General features: G+C 44.6%; 1 protein-coding gene across 1 annotated transcript; it reads left to right on the top strand.

The window, feature by feature from the left end:
• The first annotated feature begins 1861 nt into the window (after window positions 1-1861).
• On the top strand, window positions 1862-22122 carry CHMP5 (charged multivesicular body protein 5). Its single transcript, XM_077269676.1, has 8 exons — window positions 1862-2222; window positions 8220-8324; window positions 11425-11471; window positions 13345-13438; window positions 13874-13945; window positions 20552-20660; window positions 21208-21320; window positions 21404-22122. Exons 1-8 carry the CDS (start codon window positions 2154-2156, stop codon window positions 21452-21454), a joined length of 660 nt encoding a protein of 219 aa, XP_077125791.1. The 5' UTR covers window positions 1862-2153; the 3' UTR covers window positions 21455-22122.
• Window positions 22123-23594: the final 1472 nt, after the last annotated feature.

Below are 23594 nucleotides of genomic sequence, written 5' to 3'. Positions count from 1 at the left end.
AAAATGCAATAACGGGCGATCAAAAGAACTAATCTGCACCAAAATGGTATCACTAAAAACATCAGCTCGGCGCACAAAAAATAAGCTCTCATCTGACCCCAGATCTCAAAAAATGGAAACGCTATGGGTATCGAAAAATGGCGCAATTTTTTTTTTTTTAGCAAAGTTTTGAATTTTTTTTCACCACTTAGATAAAATATAACCAAGACATGTTTGGTGTCTATGAACTCGGAATGAGCTGGAGAATCATAATAGCAGGTCAGTTTTAGCATTTAGTGAACCTAGCAAAAAAGCCAAACAAAAAACATGCATGGGATTGCACTTTTTTTGCAATTTCACTGCACTTGGTATTTTTTTCACATTTTCTAGTACACGTCATGGTAAAACCAATGATGTTGTTCAAAAGTAAAACTCGTCCAGCAAAAAATAAGCCCTCACATGGCCATATTGACGGAAAAATAAAAACGTTATGGCTACGGGAAGGAGGGGAGCGAAAGGGGTTAATAAAACATGATCTTCTTCTGGACAAGCCATTCTTTTCTTGATTTGGAGGTATTCTTAAGGTCGCCGTCATGCTGAAAGGTGGAAATGCATCTTCAGCTCCAGTGGCCAAAAATAGTCAAAAAGCCTGCGCACGTTGCAGATTAGGCTTAGGAATTTCTGGTGCGGATTCTGTCTCTCCTGGCAGAAAACGCACCTGCGGTTTTTTGTGCGGTTCCGCAGCGTTTTTTGTGCATTTTTGCTGCGGTTTTCTTGCGGATTTGCTGCGGTTTTTACCCCTGCGGTTTTCTATAATGGAATGGGTACAAAAACGCTGCAGATTCACAAAAATGAAGTGACATGCTATTTCTTTAAAGCCGCAGCGTTTCCGCAGCGGATTTTCCGCAAAGTGTGCACAGCATTTTTTTTTCTCATTGATTTACATTGTACTGTAAATCAATTGCGGATCTGCAGCGTTTCTGCACCGCAAAAAACTGTGTGTGTGCACATACAGCCTCCAGACTGTGGGTCTCGTGCTCTTTTGGAGACTCGCAGTGTTGGCTTCGCACCAAGCATACCCTTTGGAATCAGCTTCATCGGCCATGTTAGTTGGGCTGGAGAAGGCTGCTTGCTGGCCCAAACGTTCCTTTTGCAGATATTGGCTGAATAAAGGAACAGAATCATCTCTCTGATGTCTTGGAAACAACTTGTCTCTGACTTTTCTGGTAACTTGGTGGGAAGTCGCCCCGAGGAAGAGCAGAACCTCTGGAGTCGTGTAGGGAACGACCATTACTAGTTCACATTGGTTAACCACATTCCCAATTATAAGGGGGTGCTCACAATTTTGCAACCACATTATTGTAGTTTTGCTATTTTTATTCCCCGCCCCCGCCTCAAAAAGATTCCAGTTTGTTTCTCAATTGAATTGTACAGATTATAGACGACATGACAGGTAGAAATAAAGTTCGGAAATGATTCTTCTTTGCCCGACTTTTTAACATGACAAAAAAATGACATTTGAAGTGTTGTGCAGACTTGTATATTTCCTAATACCTCCAAAAAACCACAGAAACTCCAAGAACTGGCTGACGTGCATGTTTCTATTGTCACCATTTAACCTCACTTGGTATCATGTTCCTATATTCCACTACATTGCCTTTAAACTCTATAAATCATCCTCCGAAAAAAACAAGTCTTTATATAGCGATGAGGTCGGACAGATGGGAAAGTTACGGCTCTTGTGAGAAAGGCTGGGGGAGAGGAAACAAAATGGCGAGAAAGGAGAGAAATTCGCCTGGGCTTGAAGGGGTCAATCCAGCAGTGAGGGGCGTGCCTCCCTTTAGCGGGCAGTACACAGCCCTCCATGCTGTGCTGGTGCAATGTGCGGCTGTCCTGGGACATGGTCTCCACCACAATGGCGCCTGTCACTGAGGACGGAAAATCACAGCACAGTTTCCCTCTAGGGTTCTGAGAACTTGCTGCAGGCTGATTGGCCGAAGTAGGCGGAGCCACCTAGTGACGAGTGGGCCACATGACGTCACGGGACCGCCCGGCAATAGTCCAGCTAGTTGCTGTTTCCGGGGTCGGTGTCAGATCGTTGGTTGGTGTCGGGTGACAGATCGGAAGACGTCGGTGTACGGTGATCGCTCCCCGAGTCACAGTCACTGCACAAAATGAACAGAATCTTTGGAAAATCGAAGCCGAAGGACCCTCCACCGAATCTGACGGACTGTATTGGAAGTGTAAGTGGAGGGATGAGCAGACACAATGGAGACGGGGAGGAGGGGCGACACCGCCGCATAGTAACAGAGGAGTGCCGTAATAGCACAGTGCAGGGTCCCAGGAGACCCCCGTGCCCACACAATGCCCTTGTTATGTAGGGGCGGGGCTCTGTCACGGGTTAGGAGTCACGTGTGTCTGCAAACACTTCCTGATTGTCCGGTTCTCCCGGTGAGAAGACCCGTGACGTCACCGACTGTCACCTGAGCAGTGTCTGACCGCTGACTCATTCCCATAAAACGGAGCACAACTTTCTTCATCCTTATCCTCTTTATGGGCTGATACACTGCCACCGTAATGTCTCCACACACACGCCGCCACCGTAATGTCTCCACACACACGCCGCCACCGTAATGTCTCCACACACACGCCGCCACCGTAATGTCTCCACACACACGCCGCCACCGTAATGTCTCCACACACACGCCGCCACCGTAATGTCTCCACACACACGCCGCCACCGTAATGTCTACACACACACAGCCACCGTAAATGTCTCCACACACACAGCCACCGTAAATGTCTCCACACACACAGCCACCGTAATGTCTCCACACACACAGCCACCGTAATGTCTCCACACACACAGCCACCGTAATGTCTCCACACACACAGCCACCGTAATGTCTCCACACACACAGCCACCGTAATGTCTCCACACACACGCCGCCACCGTAATGTCTACACACACACAGCCACCGTAATGTCTCCACACACACACACAGCCACCGTAATGTCTCCACACACACAGCCACCGTAATGTCTCCACACACACGCCGCCACCGTAATGTCTCCACACACACAGCCACCGTAATGTCTCCACACACATGCCGCCACCGTAATGTCTATGCACACACACACACGCCGCCACTGTAATGTCTCCACACACACGCCGCCACCGTAATGTCTACACACACACACAGCCACCGTAATGTCTCCACACACACGCCGCCACAGTAATGTCTCCACACACACGCCGCCACCATAATGTCTCCACACACACGCCGCCACCGTAATGTCTCCACACACACGCCGCCACCGTAATGTCTCCGCACACACACGCCGCCACTGTAATGTCTCCACACACACGCCGCCACTGTAATGTCTCCACACACACGCCGCCACCGTAATGTCTCCACACACACGCCGCCACCGTAATGTCTCCACACACACGCCGCCACCGTAATGTCTACGCACACACACACGCCGCCACCGTAATGTCTCCACCCACACGCCGCCACCGTAATGTCTCCACACACACAGCCACCGTAATGTCTCCACACACACACAGCCACCGTAATGTCTCCACACACACGCCGCCACCGTAATGTCTCCACACACACGCCGCCACCGTAATGTCTACGCACACACACAGCCACCGTAATGTCTCCACGCACACACACAGCCACCGTAATGTCTCCACATACACGCTGCCACCGTAATGTTTCCACACACACACAGCCACCGTAATGTCTATGCACACACAAACGACGCCACCGTAATGTCTCCGCACACACACAGCCACCGTAATGTCTACGCACACACACCGCCACTGTAACGGTGCATGTACACGGTCCGGATTGCCGGCGCTTTGGACGGAGTGGAAAACCCGCTCCGCCCAAAGCGCCGCCCCCTTCTGTACTCGCAGTGATTCCGGATATGTTCATTGCACACATCCGGAATCTCTGCACCCCATACATAGGGCCCTGTGATTTACTTTGCTGCGATGGAGTAGAGTAAGCAGACATGCTGCGGTCTAAAAAGACGCGCCCCATGTCCGTAAACGCAGGGCTGCCGGATGCGTGTTCGCACGCATAGTGGAGACTGGATTTCATAAAATCCCCTCCACTATGCTGTAACATCTGGACGCTGTAGCTGTACGCAGCGTTCAATCCGCAGCTAATCCGGATGTAATCCTGAACGTGGACACATACTCTAATGTGCACAAATAATGTCTACACAGACACACCGCCACTGTGACATCTCCGCACTCTCCGCCGCCGTGCGACCTGCGCTGTGTGTGGAATCTGTAACATTAGTCTCCCCTGTGAGTAGCGGAGTTTTCTGTGCCGATGCTCCTCGTACACCCGCATTACATGTGTAATAGTCACACCTTGCTGTTAGGCCATGTCCGCTGAGGAACATGCACTGAAAACTCAAGTAATCCACACATGCGTGTGTTCAATAAAGTTTTGTCACAGTGAAATAACCAGGAAGTTTCAAAACAAAAGCGACTTTATTTAAAACATGACATATCTAATAAAGATAAAACTAAAATGCAATGAGAAACACGCAGGTAACCGGATTTACCGAATAGGTGCAGAAAATCCTCAACATCAGACTCCACCAAGTGCTCATCATAGGAACGTTCCCCAAACGCCCCATGTTAGACTGATATTGACGGCTTCAGCGGGCATGTCAGATTTCAGACTACAGATCGCACTGCTTTCTGGAACAGGTCAACTGGCGGCGCCTTCATAGAGAACACAGGAGCTCTCGGCAACAGCGCCCCTCTGTATGGGAGTCAGCAAAAATGGCCGATGGTCGAACGATCGGCCAAACCATCTGTGTGTGGCCGGCTTAACGCTACTTCTTGTGACGGAGCTTTTGTTATGGCTTTTTCCCAATGACTTATCCCAGATAAGTCGGGGCCCAGAGTAGCATAGATGCACATTATCCTTCATTACTGCAGATATTTTTATATCATTCATTGCTTTCCGTAACAAGAGGACGGTAACAAAATTCAGGATCACATGCAAAACCGCTACACAAATCAACTACTCGATTATGGCGATCCAGACTAAAATTAAATTTGTACTGCAAGATTATCATAAATAAGCAATCCTAAGAGCGCTCTTTTCCCCATAATCTTGTGGTGTAAGCAGGCTGCCGATCACCTGGTGGGTGAGCAAATGCCTGTTCATCAAGTGAAATTATATTTTATGCTGCACAGAAATCTCATGTTCGTGGCAGCACATTGTCCTGTGTAAACAGGAGCCACAGTGCCAAGAACTATGGCAGCCTGTGCTCACTGATCAATTACAGAGCGCCCAGTTCGGGCACTCTGTGCAAGTAGGCTAGTAAATGGCCATTACAGATGAAACAAAAAATGACTATTAAACAATTGCTGGTCTGTGTTTGCTTAGTGCCGCTGGTTGGTGTAGGCGAATCTGAACAATCTATGAAGAGGTCATTGACGAAATGAAGACATGGGAAGGTCACTTTGGGGTTTTTAGTATGCAGTACCATACTTTGGGTACTGTCATTTTAAGATCAGGAGTCTTATATGGTCCTGGGAAGGATGGTGGCAGCATCGGAAGCAATTCCTTTTGCGCAATTCCGTTCAAGTCCGCTTCAGCAGGCTATCCTATCGCAGTGGAACAAGTCTGTTTTCTTTCTGGATTGTCTGGTTTGGCATTCTTCCTGAGTCAAGCAATCTCTCAGTTGGTGGCTGTCATCCCCTCTCATCTTTCAGGGTCGGTCCTTCCTTCCCGTTCACTGGCAGGTGGTGACAACGGACGCCAGCCTTCTCGGCTGGGGTGCGGTCTTTCACCACCTGATCGTTCAGGGACGTTGGTCCACCTCTTGCGGTGGGCGCTGAAGCTCTGGCAATACCCTGGTCACAGTTCTTCCCTATCTGTTTCTTCCCCTTCCCCCTTCTTCACAGGCTGTGGAAGAAGATCAAGATGGAAGGGGTGTCAGTCATTCTGATAGCACCAAATTGGCCCTGGAGATCTTGGTTCGCAGAGATTGTCGATCTTCTCGCAGGTTCCCCCTGGAGACTCCCAGACAGTCTGGATCTTCTGTCTCAAGGGCCAATCTGCCACCAGAATTCTTGGGCGCTCAATTTAATGGTGTGGCTGTTGAAACTGCTGTTCTAAGAGCCTCCGGGTTTTCTGGTCGGGTGATTCAGTCCATGATCTGGGCTAGGAAGCCATCCTTGTTCAGGGTCTATTATCGGTCTTAAAAAGCCTATTTCAGTTGTTGTGAGTCTACTCACATCCTGCCTATGTCCTTTTTCCTCTCCCTTCCATTATGGCGTTTCTCCTGGCAGGACTTGACGCTGGCCTTCCTCTTGGTTCTCTGAAGGACCAGGTGTCAGGACTTTCTATTCTTTTTCAAAGAAACTTATCCCCCTATTCTCAGGTCAGAACTTTTCTCCAAGGGGTAGCGCATGCCGCGCCTCTGTACCAGGCTCCCGTGGAAGCCTGAGACATCAATCTAGTCCTGGAGGCCCTTAGGAGTTCTCCCTTTGAACCACTCCAAGAGGTTTCTCTGTCCTTTCTGTCTTGGAAAATGGTGTTTCTAGTGGCCATCACCTCCAATTAGGTGCGTCTCGGAATTGGGGGCTCTTTCCTTTCGCACCCCACTTTCCTGGTTCTCCACCAGGACAAGGTGGTTTTGCAGCCTCTACCTTCTTTCCTTCCCAAGGTGGTGTCCACCTTTCACCTAAATGAGGATATTGTCCTTCCTTACTTTTGCCCGATTCCGACTCGTCCTCGAGCGTTTGCTGAACAGGTTAAACCTGGTCAGGACGGTGCGGGTCTATTTGGCAAGGACTACCGCCTTCAGGAAGACAGACTCTCTTTTGGTCATTCCTGTGGGTGCATGTAGAGGCCTTCCGGCCTCCAAGGCTATGATTACTTGCTGGATCTGGATGGCAATTTTGGAGGCATACAGGGTCAAGAACAGAGCGCTTCCCTTTGGGATTAAGGCACACTCTCCCCAGGCAGTGGGCACCTCCTGGGCGGTACACCATAGGGCAGGGGTATCAAACTGCATTCCTCGAGGGCCTCAAACCATGCGTCTTTTCAAGATTACCTTGGCATTGCACAAGGTGCTGGAATCATTCTGTGCAGGTGATTAAATTATCACCTGTGCAATACAAGGAAATCTTGAAATGACCTGTTTGCAGCCCTAGAGGAATGCCGTTTGAGACCTCTGGCATAGGGCATCTGACCTGCAACTCTGCAAAGCGGCAACCTGGTCCTCCATCCACACGTTAGCCAAATTTTATAGGGTCCACACCTACGCTTCGGCGGATGCCAGCCTAGGTAGAAGGATCTTGCAGGTGGAAGAGCGATGGAGAAAATTTTTGGTTACTCACTGTAAAATCTGTTTCTTGGAGCCTTCATTGGGTGACACAGCACCCTCCCATGTTTCACAGCTCTGATTATGGTGTTATATCGTTACAGTTTGAGTTGTTTGTTTCTTTTACATGTTACCGTACTTCTCCTACTGCTTTCTCACTAACTTATTAACCTAGTGTCTGCTGGTTATACAGTTTGAAAGTTTATTAGGACCCTCGTTTACCTTTAGGAATCCTGGTTCACACTGGTTAATTCTGTGTGTGTGTTTGTTTATATGTATACACATACATATTACACAGTGTTTAAATATTGGCAAAACTTAATTTCAAAGTCCACACGGGCTGCAGGATCGGCACTTTGTTGGTTGCTGCGTGGTATATGAAGAGGCCTCAAATGCAGAATTAAACAGGATTAAAAATAAGTTACTGTCGTTGCCATTGGACGGCTAAGGAGCCAGGCACTCAAGAGCGTATGGATTCTCTAATTAGCCACTCTCACCTCGCACACCTAAATAGGGAGGGGTGCACTTTTGTAGTAAGAAACCAAATTATCTGTTTATAAGGCCTGACTCCACATAGAACAATGAACAATTCACTTCCAGCAATCCAGTGCAGTGCCCATACCTTGTAATATGTTCAAGTCCAAGAAGGGTATTCAGGGCTTCTGATAAATGAATCGATCATCACAAAGTGCAGCAGAGAGTTCCACAGTCTCACTGCTTTTACAGTAAAGAATCACTTCTGTAGTGATGGTGAAGGTTTCTAGATGTGAGTGATGCCTCTTGTCGTTGTTACCGGGATGGATCGTTGGCCATATCTGTACTGTCCATGTATAGCCACTCACAGTATTTTGTATTGTTTCTTTTTAAAGGTTGACGGCAGAGCAGAATCAATTGACAAGAAGATTGCCCGACTTGATGCAGAACTCATGAAATATAAAGATCAGATGAAGAAAATGAGGGAAGGACCCTCCAAGGTAGGACATTAACCAGTGCAGAAATATACTATACTGGGAGTATCTAAAGTTTTTCATGGAAGAGGGTAGAAAACTGCAAATTAGTGTGGTTTAAATCTTAATTAAGGGAAATACATAGAGTGAATTATGGATTTACATTGCTGTGGGTTTGACTTCGGACACCCCCGCTAATCTGCTGTCCTAAGCTCTGGGGCAGCTAGATGTATACATATTGAACAGCAGAACATCTGATGAGAGCAGTTCTGCAGGACCCAGTGCTGCTGCCAGAGCTTAGAACAGCTGATCAGTGGGGGTGTTGGGTCGTACCCCCACCAAAATGATAATGACCTATTCTTGGTAGAAGTCATCAATATGACTCAACTTGACAACCCATTTATGGATTTGTCAAAAGAAAATAGTAGACAGCACCGCCAGTTTGGCTGAGTTGTGGTACTGAACGCACCTGGTTTCAATAGAAGCCCGCCTTCGGATCTCGGGTGCTTATACCGAAAATCACAGAGATGCAATTCATATTCGAAGAAAAAAGTGGTAGCACTCACCGATCCTTTAAAATGGGTTAATCCTTTATTCAAACATAGTTAAAAGCTTTCCCGGCTCGGGGGTGTCCAGAGAGAAGAGTGTGCAGGTTCTGACGACGGCCGTTTCGCGCCCGATATGGCGCTTCTAGGTCAGTGCCCGTAGAAGCGCCATATCGGGCACGAAACGGCCATTGTCGGAACCTGCACACTCTTCTCTCTGCACACCCCTGAGCCGTGAAAGCGTTTAACTATGTTTGAATAAAGGATTAACCCATTTTAAAGGATCGGTGAGTGCTACCACTTTTTTCTTCGAATATGGATTCCATTTATGGATTTACTTTATATGCACTGTCATACCAACTTTGTGCCAGTGTGTATTGGCCTGCAGTCCCACTATAAGGACTATCGCACTGAGTCTCAATATATACGAACAAGGGAGAAAGGACCATAGACTAGTCCAAAAATAGTAAATCAATTGTACTTTATTACTTAAAGGATGACAACTGGTATATCAAACACGTACACACTTAGATCACACACATCATGGATACGGCTGTACAGGGCAAACAATTACACATGGTGCCGCTGATGTTTGTTCCCTCGAATCACTGGCCATAATGCCACAGCAATCATTAAATCACAAATGCCACCCTGCATAGGAAAAGTATTTAATTGCCATACCAATACACATACATCTATCCACCACTGTGAGCCATGTGCCCGGCCATTGTGGCAACATTGTTGTTATCCTTTTAGTAATAAAGTACAATTGATTTACTATTTTTGGACCAGTCTGTTGTCGTTTCTCCCTTGTTCGTATATGGTTCATGCTGATAGGTCCGCATGAAACAAACACACATGGGCTATATATACTTTTAGACATGATTCTATTTATATGATGATTATTACTAATATGGTTTTGTCGTTTGAGTGTTTTGAGTCTTAATATATGTAAGACAATCATTTCTGAGGTTGGGAAGAAACCGGTTGCGCCCAGCAGACCACATAGCGCGATGTATCACATTAAAAGTCTTTGTCTAGATGTCCGCTGTTTTAATTGTAACAAATAGCGTTGATGCAGATGTGAAATGGGCCTTATGGAAACAAATGTGAAATACGGTCACATAAAAAAATGATTGTCTAAACTGATGCATTAACTATTTGATTGGTAGTATGGAACAATGTGGATCAGGTCTGGTGCTCTCCATATCTTTGTATATACCTGGGAACCTAACCTAATGGCCTATTAGCACAGGAGAGGAATCGTTAGGTTAGGTTCCCAGCAAAGAGGATCGCCTTGTCGTATCTGCTGGGCATGCATGAATTTGCCAGTTTATGGTCTAAGTATCTTCTTTTCTCCTATTTTCTAGAGCAGTAATGCAATTCCAGTTTCATGTTTGCATGCTATAGCGTTATAGTTCTACTTTATTTGTTGGTTGTATATGGAAGAGGCTACTCTTAGTACACGCCTGATTTCTGTTTGGAAGTGACGGTCAGTCTTTTGATATTTGTATACATAGGCTCGCTGACTGAGCACTCCACCTATTAGCCTATGGCGGCTTTAATCACAGCAGGATCCTACCTGCCCATATAAATGTAGGTTATTAGCCCAGGAGAGGTACATGTTGGGTTAGATTCCCAGAAAAGAGGATCGCCTTGTCATGGCTGCTGGGCACCCATGAATTGGTCGATATATGCTCTAAGTATCTTCTTTTTTTTTTCTAGAGCAGCAATGCAATTTCAGTTTCATATACTTCAGGTTTACACGCTATAGCGCGACAGAGTATTACTTTATTAGTTTTGTATATACCTACACACAGCCATCACTGCAGTCTTTCTATGTGTCAGTGGATGTAGAAGGCCACAGGCGATTATATAATGCGGAAACAATCCAAGATCCCTAGCAAGGACGGTTGTGGAAGATGGGGTACCCGAGTCGCACCTGAGGATGGCTGAACTGATCTTGTGTGTAAGAGCTGATCACATGCACAGCATGCCATTCTGCTGAGTAAGTGGGTGTGGGTTGTGCCGCTTTGGTTTCAGGTACTAGCACATGTGTTATCTGTGGGTTTATTATGAAGTCATGTGATTCATGACATGTCATGATCTCATTACTGGGTGTTATCCACCTTTCTTCTCATCTGCGCTACACCAATAAGCCATTACTGAGACAGATATTGATAGTGCTCGGGATTCATGTGCAGTTTGTCTAAAGAAGCTTGCTATCATTCTACAATGAAGTATTCTAATCTTATGGGGGAAATGCTGAAAAATAAAGAACTTCTGAAGTTTTTGTAGTATTTTTAGCTAATGTTTTGGTACAGAAAGTCACTTCTGTTTTTATAGGGTTTTGTTTCAGTTATTTCAGAAAGTTAGCTGTAATAAATGTTGCTTCTCTATCGCTTCATTGGGGGACACAGGAAACCATGGGTGTATTCTGACACTAGGCAGAAAAAATAAATGTTATATTCAGTTTACGGCTTATAAATATGCTGTTAAATATTATAATATTTATACTTTGTTTGTAAAAAAAAATATCAGGTGTGTACCTGCAGCTGAAGTGTTTCATTACCTTTTTTCAGAACATGGTCAAGCAAAAAGCCATGCGAGTCCTGAAGCAAAAAAGAATGTAAGTAGTGTTCTACTAAAGGGAATCTGTAGCAGGATCAACCCTCCTAAGTGTCTATAATGAACATGTAGGTCCCAGGAAGCTGAATAAATTGGTACCTCGAGATCTGTGATCTGGTGTCTTATTCCTGAGAAATGCACATTCTTCTTATATGTAAGAGCTTATTTACATGTGCCGCAACACTACAATAATGGGCAATCAAAACATCATATGTACCCCAAAATGATGTCAATAAAAAAACTAAGCCCTCATGCAGCTCAATCAACCAAAAATGGAAAACGTTACGGGTCTCGGAAAATGGCAGCACAAGCAATTTTTTTTTTTTTAATAAGTTTCTTAATTTTTTTGACCACTTGTAATCATTCTGATATGGGGGATCGTATTGCCAAATCACTTGTACCGTATAGTGAACATGGTAAATAAAAAAAACCCCAAGTAACTATTTTGGAATTATGATTTTTTTTTTTTTTTGCAATTTCACTGCACTTGAAATTTTTTCTGCTTTCCGGAACGTCACATTATAAAATGAATGGTGGCATTCAAAAGTGCAATTCGTCCCATAAGAAAACAAGCTGTGATACGGCTATATGGAAGGGAAAATAAAAGATATGACTCTTAGATGAAGAGGAGGAAAAAAACAAAAAAATGGAAACTGGCCACTGCATTAAGGGGTTCAGGCTAGCGTAAAGTGTTCCTGTACTCTACACTGAGCACTTGCATGAAAGTTTCCATCTAAATCTGCAAACAAATGTGATTCAGACAGAAGCAATCTCTGTAATATGACAGATGGAGACGCTTTGTCCTGTGTACAGGTAGTGTCCAACTTTTTGGAGGTACTCAAAAGCATGACCAAACAGTCCAAAAGTGATTCCATCATTGTACAGAATGGTTCTATCACCGATTACTCCTGAATCCTTTTTTCTTTAGATCTAGAAGGACATCCCAATGTAAGTGCCGAGGGTACAGCACAGAATTAATATATTTTGCCACTTTTACATACTAAAAACTATTTTAGTAAAAATAAATGTTTTTTTGCATTGCTATCTTTTTTTGTGAGCTAGAACTTTTTTAAAGGGAACCTGTCAACCCCCCAGGCGTTTGTAACTAAAAGAGCCACCGTGTGCAGCACTGATGCTGCATTCTGACAAGGTGGCTCTTTTAGTTCTTGGTGCTGTAACTGCAGAAATAATCGATTTTGCAACTTGTCCAAAATACCTTGAAACAGTCCTGGGGGCAGGTCTCCCCCCCCCCCCCCCTAACCCCCTAATGCTGACGCAGCACCGCAGTCACTCATGCCTTCTTGGCGCCGCCTCCTCAGTGTTGTTTTGAACTGTCCCAGCACCTGCACTGTTATGTTATGCCTTGGGCATGCGCAGTTAGCGCTGCCCGTCTTCTGACATCATTTGATGTCTAGCTGACTGCACCTGTGCGGCCGCGCTGCCTGTGATCCCACCCCGCAGTGTCTTTTCATTTATTCACACTGCGGGGCGGGATCTCGGGCAGCGTGGCCACCTTGTCAGAATGCAGCATTAGTGCCGCACAAGGTGGCTTTTTTAGTTACAAATGCCTGGGGGGGGTGACAGGTTCCCTTTAATGTTCTGCTGACAGAGCTGCATGAGGACTTTTTGGAGGATGAGTTAAGTTTTGGATCGTTTTCTGTTCTAGTTTTTGGGTGGCCTTAGTTATTCATGATATTGTGATACAACTCCCAGAGTTCCCTGGGCAACTATCTGGTCATGTGTGGGAGTTGTAGTAGCCCAACAGCTGAAGTGTCGGAGGTTGTTAATCCCCAATATAAACCATACGTAGTTTACTTAGACAGCTGCATTTAACAAAATAAATTATTCTAAAAAAATGAATATGGATGTTTCAGGTATGAACAGCAAAGAGATAATCTAAATCAGCAATCCTTCAACATGGAGCAAGCCAATTACACCATCCAAACCCTAAAAGACACCAAAACAACGGTAAGTTCCTGTGGTTGGAATATCATATCCAGTGACAAGTGTTCTAGCAGTAGTCTCTTACTACGCACAAATCCACTGGGCTCCTTGAATTCAAGAGCATTAAAAATCGGAATATCCATGTCTGTCCATGAAATGCCCAACTTATCTTTATTAACAAGCCACATTTAAGAAAGCGGTTTAATGCCCTAATCTAATGTGTATGTGGTGTCTGAGCTGAAGGATCAGGCATGTTGAATTTCAATGATCCTTTCAGAGGAAGGTAAGCCACCGCTAAAGATGTCTCAGGGAATCAACCGCTACCTATAGTGTGCGAATACGCATAACAAAGATGGAAGGGGTTTGATTGTTGCTGAAGACTATTCAACCACAAGGATGATATGCAAATAATATCACAGATAAGTAATCAATGACATTCTTGTATTTTTGTATCATAAGGTGGAAGCAATGAAAATTGGCGCAAAGGAAATGAAAAAAGCCTACAAGCAAGTCAAAATTGATCAGATTGAGGTAAATATTAAAACATGTATTGATGTTTATTTTTTAGGATTTTATTAACTTTAGTTTCAATAAGTTTTATTTTTCTGAACAAGAAAATAACAACAATTTTCCCGTGCAAGGGAGTAATATGCAATTTAAATTTCGGGATGTAAACAATAGTCGATCAACGACTGGATATTACAAAATAAACATTCTTATATAACAAGACAAGGACAGGGGAGGAGACTACATGAAGGGGGGTCAATTGGGTATTTTATACTGAATGCATGAGTGAACACAAACAATTTGGATAGTCATCACAAGGATAATATTAAAGTCTGCCCTAGGTTTACATTAGTGTCCAATTCTATCCAGGGTCGCCAAGTCTGATAGAAGATGTCCCAAGTGTCACCTCTCGTGGCTTGGATTCTTTCGTAGAGTAGGATGGTGTTCATTCTGTCGACGACCAGTGACATTGATAGAGAAACAGTCCTCCACCTCGATGCAATGTGTAGTTTTGCAGCCATGCAAAGTTGGGAGACAAGGTTGTGGAGTTTAGTAGGAAAGCCAGGTACCCTAGCTCCCAAGAGGAAAACAGCCGGGTCAAGAGGTACCTCCCCACCATACATTTTTGTCACAACTGACTGAACCTCTCTCCACAATGCCGAGACCACCGGGCACTCCCACCAAATGTGTTTAGGGTTTCCCTGAGCCCCACATCCTCTGAAGCAACGGTCTGAAACATTCGGGTAGATTGCATGTAATTTGCTCGGGACTTGATATGTCCTATGCAGGAGTTTAATGGATGTCTCAACCATCGAAGACTGATAGCATCCTTTGGAAAGTGTAATGCAATTTTTCCTCCATTCCTCTAGGGACATTGATATATTCAAATCTGTCTCCCAATGTTCCATAAAAGGGAGCTTTTTGTCACCTTGTGTGTTATTTAGGGAGGCATGGATAAGGGAGATGGATCCCCTGCCCAGTGGGTCACTTAAACATTTTTGTTCAAAATTTGTAGGGCGTAGGGGCACTTTAAATTGTAAGGTCTGTTTGGCAAAATGGAAGATTTGACATATACGCAACGTCTCCCCAGGTGGAGGTGAAAGTTTTTGGATAAACTCTTGTTGGGTAAGTAGGGTGTGGAAGGGCGTGCAAAGATGTTTCAGGGTGGTTATGCCGTTAGAAATCCACCAGGAGAAGGGACGGGGGTCTAGTCCCGGTATAAAATCAGGACTGTGGAAGAGGTTGGACAATAGAGATGCTCTAGATTGCAGATCATGTTTAAACCTCTCTTTCCGCCAGATGATCAGGGAGTGAAATGAGAACGGCGCCGTTACTTGAAGACTCTTTGGGAGTTTCTGCAACGACCAGAGTAGGCCTGATAGGGAGAAAGGGGCCATGAAAGAGGATTCCAAATCGATCCATCTGGGCCGGTTATCTCTACTAGTACAGACATTAATTAGTTGGGCTAATTGAGCTGACTTATAATATAATAGAAAATTGGGTAAGGATAAACCCCCCAATCTTCTGTGTATAAACAAGGTTTTTTGTCGAATCCGAGGTCTCTTGCCCTGCCACAGAAATCTCGAAACTATGGTATGGATTTCATGTAATGTCTTGGGTGGTAGCGGGATGGGTAGTGATCGGAAGAGGTATAGAAGTTTTGGGAGGGTAACCATCTTAATGGCATGTAATCTGCCCAGCCAAGATAATGTCATCGAGGACCATCTAGCGAGGTCTGATTGGAGGTTTTTTAGTAGTGGAAGGTAGTTCCATTTGAATAGAGTCGACCTGTGGGAGGTCAGGTTAATTCCTAAGTAGGTCAGGTAATGTTCTTTTTTAGTAAATTTAAATTGGGAAACTATGTTGGTTTGGGTGTCTTTTGGGGTATTAATAAATAGGACCTCAGATTTGTCGACGTTGATCTTAAGGCCAGATATGAGTTCGAATTCATGGAGAACTGTAAATAAATTTGGGAGTGAAATAATTGGGTTGGTAAGGGTGAGAAGTAGGTCGTCTGCGAAAAGGCTTGTTTTATATTGATCACCTAGACCCTGGGGGCCCTGGATATTAGGGTTAGTTCGAATGGCTTCGGCCAAGGGTTCCATAGCCAGGGCAAACAAGGCTGGCGACAGCGGGCAGCCCTGCCTTGTACCCCGCTGAATTTTGATAGGTGCAGGTTGGTTAGAGGGTAGTTTTAAGTAGGCCGTGGGGCTATCATATAGTAATTTAAGGCTAGATATAGTACCTGTCGGGATACCAAATTTTACCAGAACTTCAAATAAATAAGTCCAAGAGATCGAATCGAAGGCTTTTTCAATGTCGAGAGCCAGCATCAAAAGGGGTCGTTTGTGATGGTTTGCTGAGTGTATGAGATTCAGGTTCCTTCTGATGTTATCCGGGCCCTGTCTTTTAGGTATAAATCCCACTTGGTCACGATGGACCAGTGATGGGAGGGCTGTGTTGAGTCTGGCAGTCATGATAGACGTAAACATTTTTAGGTCGATATTCAATAGAGAAATGGGCCTATAATTCTTAGGATAAAGATGGTCTCTCTTTGGTTTTGGGATTATTGTTACGTACGCGGTGTAAAATTCAGGCGGCATCTGGTTCCCGTTTAGAAGAGCATTGCAGAAATGTTGAATGTAAGGTGTAAGCACGTCACTGAATTTTTTGTAATATAAGGCTGTAAGGCCGTCAGGGCCAGGAGCTTTGTTTTTTTTGAGATTCTTAATTGTAGATGTTATTTCCTCGGTGGTGATGGGTGTTTGGAGACGGTCAATGGCAGAAGTAGATATCTTAGGCAATTTCAAAGTCTCCAAAAAGGACTGTAGACGCTGTGGGGAGGGAAGCTGGGGGGAAGTATAAAGGGATTGGTAATATTTATGAAACGTGCTGTAAATAGACTCTGGGTTGGCTGTGGTTTGACCTGTTGAGTCTTTGATAAAGGAAATGTTATTCATGAGCTGTTTGCTTCTGAGTTTACGAGCTAGCATATTGCTAGGTTTGTTGGCGTGTTTGTAGAAGGACGACCTGGTCCATGTCAAAGCTTTTTCCGTTTTGTGTGTTAGAAGTGTATCTAATTTCAATTTAGTGTCGTGGATCTGTTTAACTAAATATGGTGACGAGGCGGACTGGTTTGCTTGTTCTAGTCTAGACAGCTTGTTTTCTAGTTGTAACTGTTGCTCCGACCTTTGTTTTTTTTTAGTGGAGGCAATTTTGATCAATGATCCTGTTATGAATTTTTTATGTGCCATCCACACTATGCCGGGTGAGACGTCACCAGTGGAGTTGGTTTCAAAGTAAATATTCAAATCCTTTTTGATATTAGTTAGGGTGGAGGGGTCAGTAAGGAGGGATTCATTTAGCCGCCATTTGAATAGCTTAGAGGAGATAGTATCAAACTTAAACATTGATAAGACAACATCATGATCTGACCATGCTGAAGGGACATGCCGGGAGAAAAGGACTGAGGGGAGTGTAATGGCAGAGGTTAGGTGGAGGTCTATTCTTGAGTAGGTTTTTTTGTGCTGGGAAGTAGTAAGTATATCCCCTTATGGGGCCATTCGTCTCTCTCCACAAGTCTGCGATATGGCTCTCCTTCATCAGCTGAAGTATTTTTCTCCTATCCGTTTTTGTTATGTCCGTTCGTTTCAGAGAACTGCTATCTAGTGACGGGTTTATAGTGAGGTTAAAGTCTCCACACCAAACAAGGTGGTGGTATGTGAGTGAGGCTAGTTTAGACAAGATAAGTTGGAAGGTGTGGGTCTGGGCAGTTGCGGGGGAGTAACTATTAACGATACAAATGTTGAGGCCCTGGGATGAGCCAAGTAAGATAATGAATCTACCCTCAGGGTCTAAATATGTGCTAGAGTGGCAAAATGGGAAGCTATTTTTAATAAAAATAGCCACGCCTCTTCTCTTACGGTCCCACGACGACAAATAGTGTTGTGAATATTGAGAGTCAAAGTATTTGGGGTATGAGGAGGTGGTGAAGTGGGTCTCCTGCAAGCAAATTATATCAGGCTTGTGTTTTTGGTAATCGATAAAAGCCTTTTTGTGCTTTAGTGGTGAATTAAATCCCCGGACGTTATGGGAGAGGACCCTACACATGTTTGGGTATGTGGCTATTGCTAAAAGATGTGAGGCTAAGGGTTACAATCAAATCAAAGTTCACCTCGTCACAGCATCCAGTCAGTCTGTAGATAGGACATCTATAAATGTGGAGGAACAATGGGAGAGAGACGGGGGGAAAACAACAACGAATAGAACAAACAAAATTTTCAAAAGGACTCTAAGTCCAACAAGTATGGCGATCTGGGTTCCCATATTAGGTATCAAACCAGGAGTCGCCAGTTTTGGGCAGCATGACAAAATCCCAAAAGTCCCAACCCTTGGTATAGTAAAAGAAAAGAAAAAAAAAAAAAAAAAAAGGGGGGGGGGGGGGGGTAAGGAGGTTGGGGGGAGTATAAGGAACAGGGGGTAGGGAGCGAGTGATGGGGTAGGATGGGAGAGGTGGGAGAAAAAAAAAAAAAAAGGGGGGTTCAGATGATTTTAATAACCCTATAGAAAGTAAGCCAGGCACATAGTGATAAATACTCATCCGGATTTAGGGTGCAGTACACAACACAAGTTCGGTTGAGGGGAAGATCTTCTTTTACAATAGAGGTACTCTCAGCAGGTGCGGTTTTTTTTTTTTTTTCTCAACTTCACTATCGGAGGGTCGCATCAGGTGATTCGTGCATTTTGGCTCCTTGTTCTGGGTGAGTCTTTCCATTCCCTTATTGGTCTAGATTTTCTCTGTGGAAGAGAGGTGGTGTCTGCACTGATCGGTATTCCTGCTTTAGCCAGCGCTTGTTTTCCCTCTTCCAGGGATCGGCAGATAAATGATTGGGAATTAGCAGTAAAGTTCAAGGCAAAGGGGAATCCCCAACGGTACTTAACTTGAGCTTTCTGGAGAGAAGCCGTGATGGGTCTGAGGGATCTCCTTCTGGCCAACGTAGCCGTGGCAATATCTGCATATATATGTGCAGAATTTGGTAGGTTAGGCAGGTTAGGGTGATCTCTGGCAGCCGACAGGATCAGATCCCTCGTTTCCTTGTAATGCAGTTTCAAAATCACGTCTCTGGGCATGTCAGTGGAGCGAGGTTTACCCAGGGCCCTGTGGATTCTGGTGATATGGAGGAGGGAAGGATCTAAGTCAGGCAGGAGAGCTGTAAAGAGAGCGGTCGCTGTTTCTTTGAGGGCAACAATGTGTTCAGGGAGGCCTCTCAGTCTCAGGTTGCTCCTGTGGGACCTGTTTTCGTAGTCTTCACAGCGAAGTTCCAGGTCGTTAATGTGGTCTGTATGGTGCCTGAGTGTCTCGTGGTCCTCCTCTATGGCGTCTGTCATATTCTCTATTTTTTCCTCTAAATTATTTGTGCGTTGCATAATGTCTTGGAGCTGTGAGGCGATACCCTGCATAGCTGTAGATAACTCAGCTCTGAAAGTCTCCTGCAGGGATTTTGTGAGTGCCGCTGTGGAGATCATAGCCTCCATATTTGGAGTAGGTTCCCCCTGGTTTGCCGTCTCTCCTGCTTGCAGCGCCGTAGCTGGAGCAGTGTAGCCGCGGCGGCCATCTTGGCTGTGTTACCGCTTAGAAGATCATCTGTAATGGAGCGGCCTGCAGGCTGGGTTGCGCTCCCCTTCTTCGGCATTACCAGCCGCGCCGTTCCCGGGTGTATGAGCGATCCGGTGGCGGTGAGTTTGTTGCGTGCTGACAGCTAATTAGGGCTGTGTGGGATCAGACGGGGAGCGGAGCTCAGTGCGACATGTCTGCCGCTACCAAGGTCCGCGCATGCGTCCTATTAACTTTATTATATTGCTCTAATCATGAAATTAAGAGGCACATTTGCATAATCAATGGTTAACCACAGGGCAGGCTGATGCTATTAGTGGCACAGCTCACGATACTCTAAAGGCCTCCGTACACAATGATGCCGGAGATGTCAGCCGCACATGTACGATTTCACGATCCTAAGATAAGCCTCCAACCGACGTGTCCACCAGCAGCTCTCAGAGGACACTCAGCCGGCCGAGCCGTCCTGTGTATGGGAGTCAGCTGAGAGAGCGGTCTGCCAAAGCATCGTCCGGCCTAGAGCCATCTCGTGTATGGGGGCTTTTAGGCAGAAGTGAAGCTGAATAAATTGCTAATTGATAAAGTGGCATATAAAACTATAATTATGGATATTGTTTTCTCGCTATAGACATGATCAGTGTCAAGTTTTCAGTTGCCGGTAATCTTATACATTTGACCCTCTAGGTTTCCAGTGAGTGTGTAGTTTATTTATATAAATTACTTTGTTCGGAATATCAACTATGGCTTTAATGAATGGAAATCTATAAAAGTTCTGTATGGCTTGTTTTACCAGTTACATTTATACATAGTGTTGTTTTGGATGTTGGCTGGTCAGTCCATAGTGCCTTCACTAGCCTACTGGCAGGGGTCACATGGCACAGATCGCCACTGACCAGAAGCTGGTGGCGTACCCTAATGATACCATCAATACCTTAAGGGTAATCTTTTAAATGTCAATATTTGTTGTATAATTGTGTTGTGTCTGTGTGTGGTAAATGACAATCTACCTTGTACAGGACTTACAAGATCAGCTAGAAGATATGATGGAGAATGCAAACGACATCCAAGAAGCGCTGAGCCGCAGTTATGGGACACCTGAAATTGATGAGGATGATCTTGAAGCTGGTAAGGAAGCATGTGCCCACTCATATTGGGAAATATCAGGCAAAAATAGGTGGAAAAGCTGCTTGGCCACATTAGGCAACAACCGCTTTAGCTTGGCCGTAATCTACCATCTATCTACCTAATATTATGATGCAGAAATGTATATCTCTTAGGCCGGGTTCACACTTGCGTTTGGCTGGTCTGCGTATGGCTGCGTACTTCCTCCCTTAAGCTCCACCTACTTCCGCATGCGTCCTGCGTACCTCTTTAACATTGGGTATGCAGGGACATGCGTTGTATGCGTCCAAATGTGGTGTTTTGACGTGCCCGCCGACCGCACCGCAAAAAGTTCCCACATCTAGGGCCTAACAATGTCGTAAAGTCATGGGTGCTTGATAGCCACTTCTGCTGTCACCTAGACTTTTACCAGTGGTACTTTTCAGTTGTAGGTAGATAAGTCCCAATTATGTCCTGTTGATCATAGTTACTAATAATCATCGCATTTTGTCACGTGTCTGGTTATGGTTACCTCTGGGGAATCAGCTTTTATCTGCTCTTTGTCTATCAGAGCTGGATGCATTGGGAGATGAACTCTTGGCAGATGATGACAGCTCCTACTTGGATGAAGCCGCCTCAGCTCCTGCAATTCCCGAAGGCATTCCAAGCGACTCGAAAAATAAGGTATTGGGACAGTACGAGGATGAACGAGAGGAAATGAAGTAATTAGGAACACTTTACTGACTTCTGTCTTTGGTTTCCCACAGGATGGCGTGCTGGTAGATGAATTTGGACTGCCACAGATTCCAGCTACATAATCGGAGCCCTATGTTACAAACTGCTAACGTAAACCAATTCGTCTGTCTTCGAGTGGGATATTTTTTTTTTCTGCTTTAAATTTATCTAAGTTACTTTTTTCTTTTTCTTATAACCGAACAAAAATTGAGAACTTGGATTTCATATTTTAACTTTTTTGCTAACGTCACTACATCCTAATTTCTAAGAAGAAATTTCTAATGTACATCTAAGACTTGTTGGGCGCAGGGCTGCAGAACCCCAATGAAGACCGGGTCCTTTTCTTCACGTGCATGAAAAAGTACTAATTTGCAAAACTCCAATATCTTGGTTTTTTTTACAAAAAAGAAAAAATTGCCTGCGAGAACTATGGAGATTTGGGATAACCTATAATATGTGCTTGTTTTGTAGAAAATGCAGCTTCATTATCCAAACAAGCAACAGTTTCCTATAAAGACCGGTCACATATAGAAACGATTGTGGGTCATAGCATCAATCCTTGTTGCATCCAGAATAGTTTCATACTTATTTTACAGCTTCATAACTATTAAGAAGTGCTGTTGTCTGTGTATATATTTTTCATATAACTATTTCAGCATTTTTTTTGTGGTCGTTTTGGTTAGGGGTACAATAGAAATATTGCTTCTGTCTTGAGTAACTTAATAAAGGAGTGATCGCTGTTGAATTATTATTTTTGTCTACTCCATTTGTAGTAAAAAAAAGTCTGTGATAATAAAGATCGGGCATAGCTTAATGAGTGTTTTATTACTGGACCCCATCAGTCCCTACATTTCTACTCTCATAGAAGCACACAGAGAAGGGTCACATTACACCACTGCTCCCATAGAAGGGGATGGAGCGGGGTCATATCTTACATACATTAGACACTGTGTACACTTAGCCCTGTATCTAATCCCAGCATGTGTTACTTTTCAATCGCGCACATAATAAACTCCTCATATCTAACCCTAGTTTGTGATACAGCAAGCAGCAACAGAATTGGTGCTGCCGCCCGACCTCAGTGATGCGGTCTACTTGTCAGTATCACTTTGCAGTCACCAACAAAATGGCTCCTCACTCTGATCATAAACCTCATCCTTTCTTATCTTTTCACAAACGCCCAGAAGGGAAGGGGAGAGGTGATGTCACACACATGTGATCAGACCCCGCCCACCTTTACTGCAGTCATAATGTGAGCTAGTTGTGCAATAGGTTTTCATGGCAAATTTCAGCAGCTTCTCCCCCTAGTGTTTTAAAGTGGAAATGCCAAACCTTTTCAAATGTATTTTTCATATTTTACTTTATTAAAAATATAAAAAACCCAAACATTAATAATTTCAATTGTTGAGAAAAAGATGTTCATGGCACATTCCCTATAAGGGCCCGATGCATCAATTTGTTTATTTCTGAATTGTGGCATAAAAAGTTTTGGAATGGAAGACATTTTTGTAAAACTGGAAATTGTCCAAAAATTGTGACATTTGGTATTTTTGATGCCAATCCCAGTTAGCTTTGATCAATCTGGAATGGTGAGTGATGAAGCCCACCAGACCAATTTATCAAAATTTACACCACTTTGATGGTGTAAATTAGGCCAGAGATGTACTGTAGTAACATTTCTTGTTGTGGCACAAGCCAGTTGTAAGAGAATGAATTTAGAATAAGTGGTGTGTGCCTTTTAATTAACCCCTTTCTGCCATCAGATGGAATAGTACATCCGATGGCAGAACCCCCGTTTGATGCGGGCTCCGGCTTTGAGCCCGCATCAAAGCCGGCACATGTCAGCTGTTTTTAACAGCTGACATATGCCCCCAGTAAGCGCAGGCGGAATCGCGATCTGCCTGTGCCTATTAACTAGTTAAATGCCACTGTCAAACTCTGACAGTGGCATTTAACTTGCGCTTCCGACCATCGGGCTGGAAATACACGCACCACTGACCCCCGTCACGTGACCGGGGGTCAGCGGTGTGTCGGCATGACAACCAGAGGTCTCCTTGAGACCTCTACGGTTGTTAATGCCTGATTGCTGTGAGCGCCACCCTGTGGCCGGCGCTCATAGCAATGCAGTAATTCTACTACATAGAGGCGATCTGAGCTTCGCCTCTATGTAGCAGAGCCAATCAAGTTGTGGCAGCTTCTAGCCTCCCATGGACGCTATTGAAG

This window comes from Ranitomeya variabilis, chromosome 6 (assembly GCF_051348905.1).
Source record: "Ranitomeya variabilis isolate aRanVar5 chromosome 6, aRanVar5.hap1, whole genome shotgun sequence".
Lineage (NCBI taxonomy): Eukaryota > Metazoa > Chordata > Amphibia > Anura > Dendrobatidae > Ranitomeya > Ranitomeya variabilis.
Note: the sequence above shows the minus strand (reverse complement) of the source record. Positions and strands in the feature narration are given on the sequence as shown.

Coding starts and splice junctions, on each gene's coding strand:
- CHMP5 (XM_077269676.1), top strand. CDS start 2,154: ATGAACAGAATCTTTGGAAAATCGAAGCCGAAGGACCCTCCACCGAAT. Junction 13,946..20,551: donor TCAAAATTGATCAGATTGAG/GTAAATATTAAA, acceptor TACCTTGTACAG/GACTTACAAGATCAGCTAGA. Junction 21,321..21,403: donor CAAGCGACTCGAAAAATAAG/GTATTGGGACAG, acceptor GGTTTCCCACAG/GATGGCGTGCTGGTAGATGA.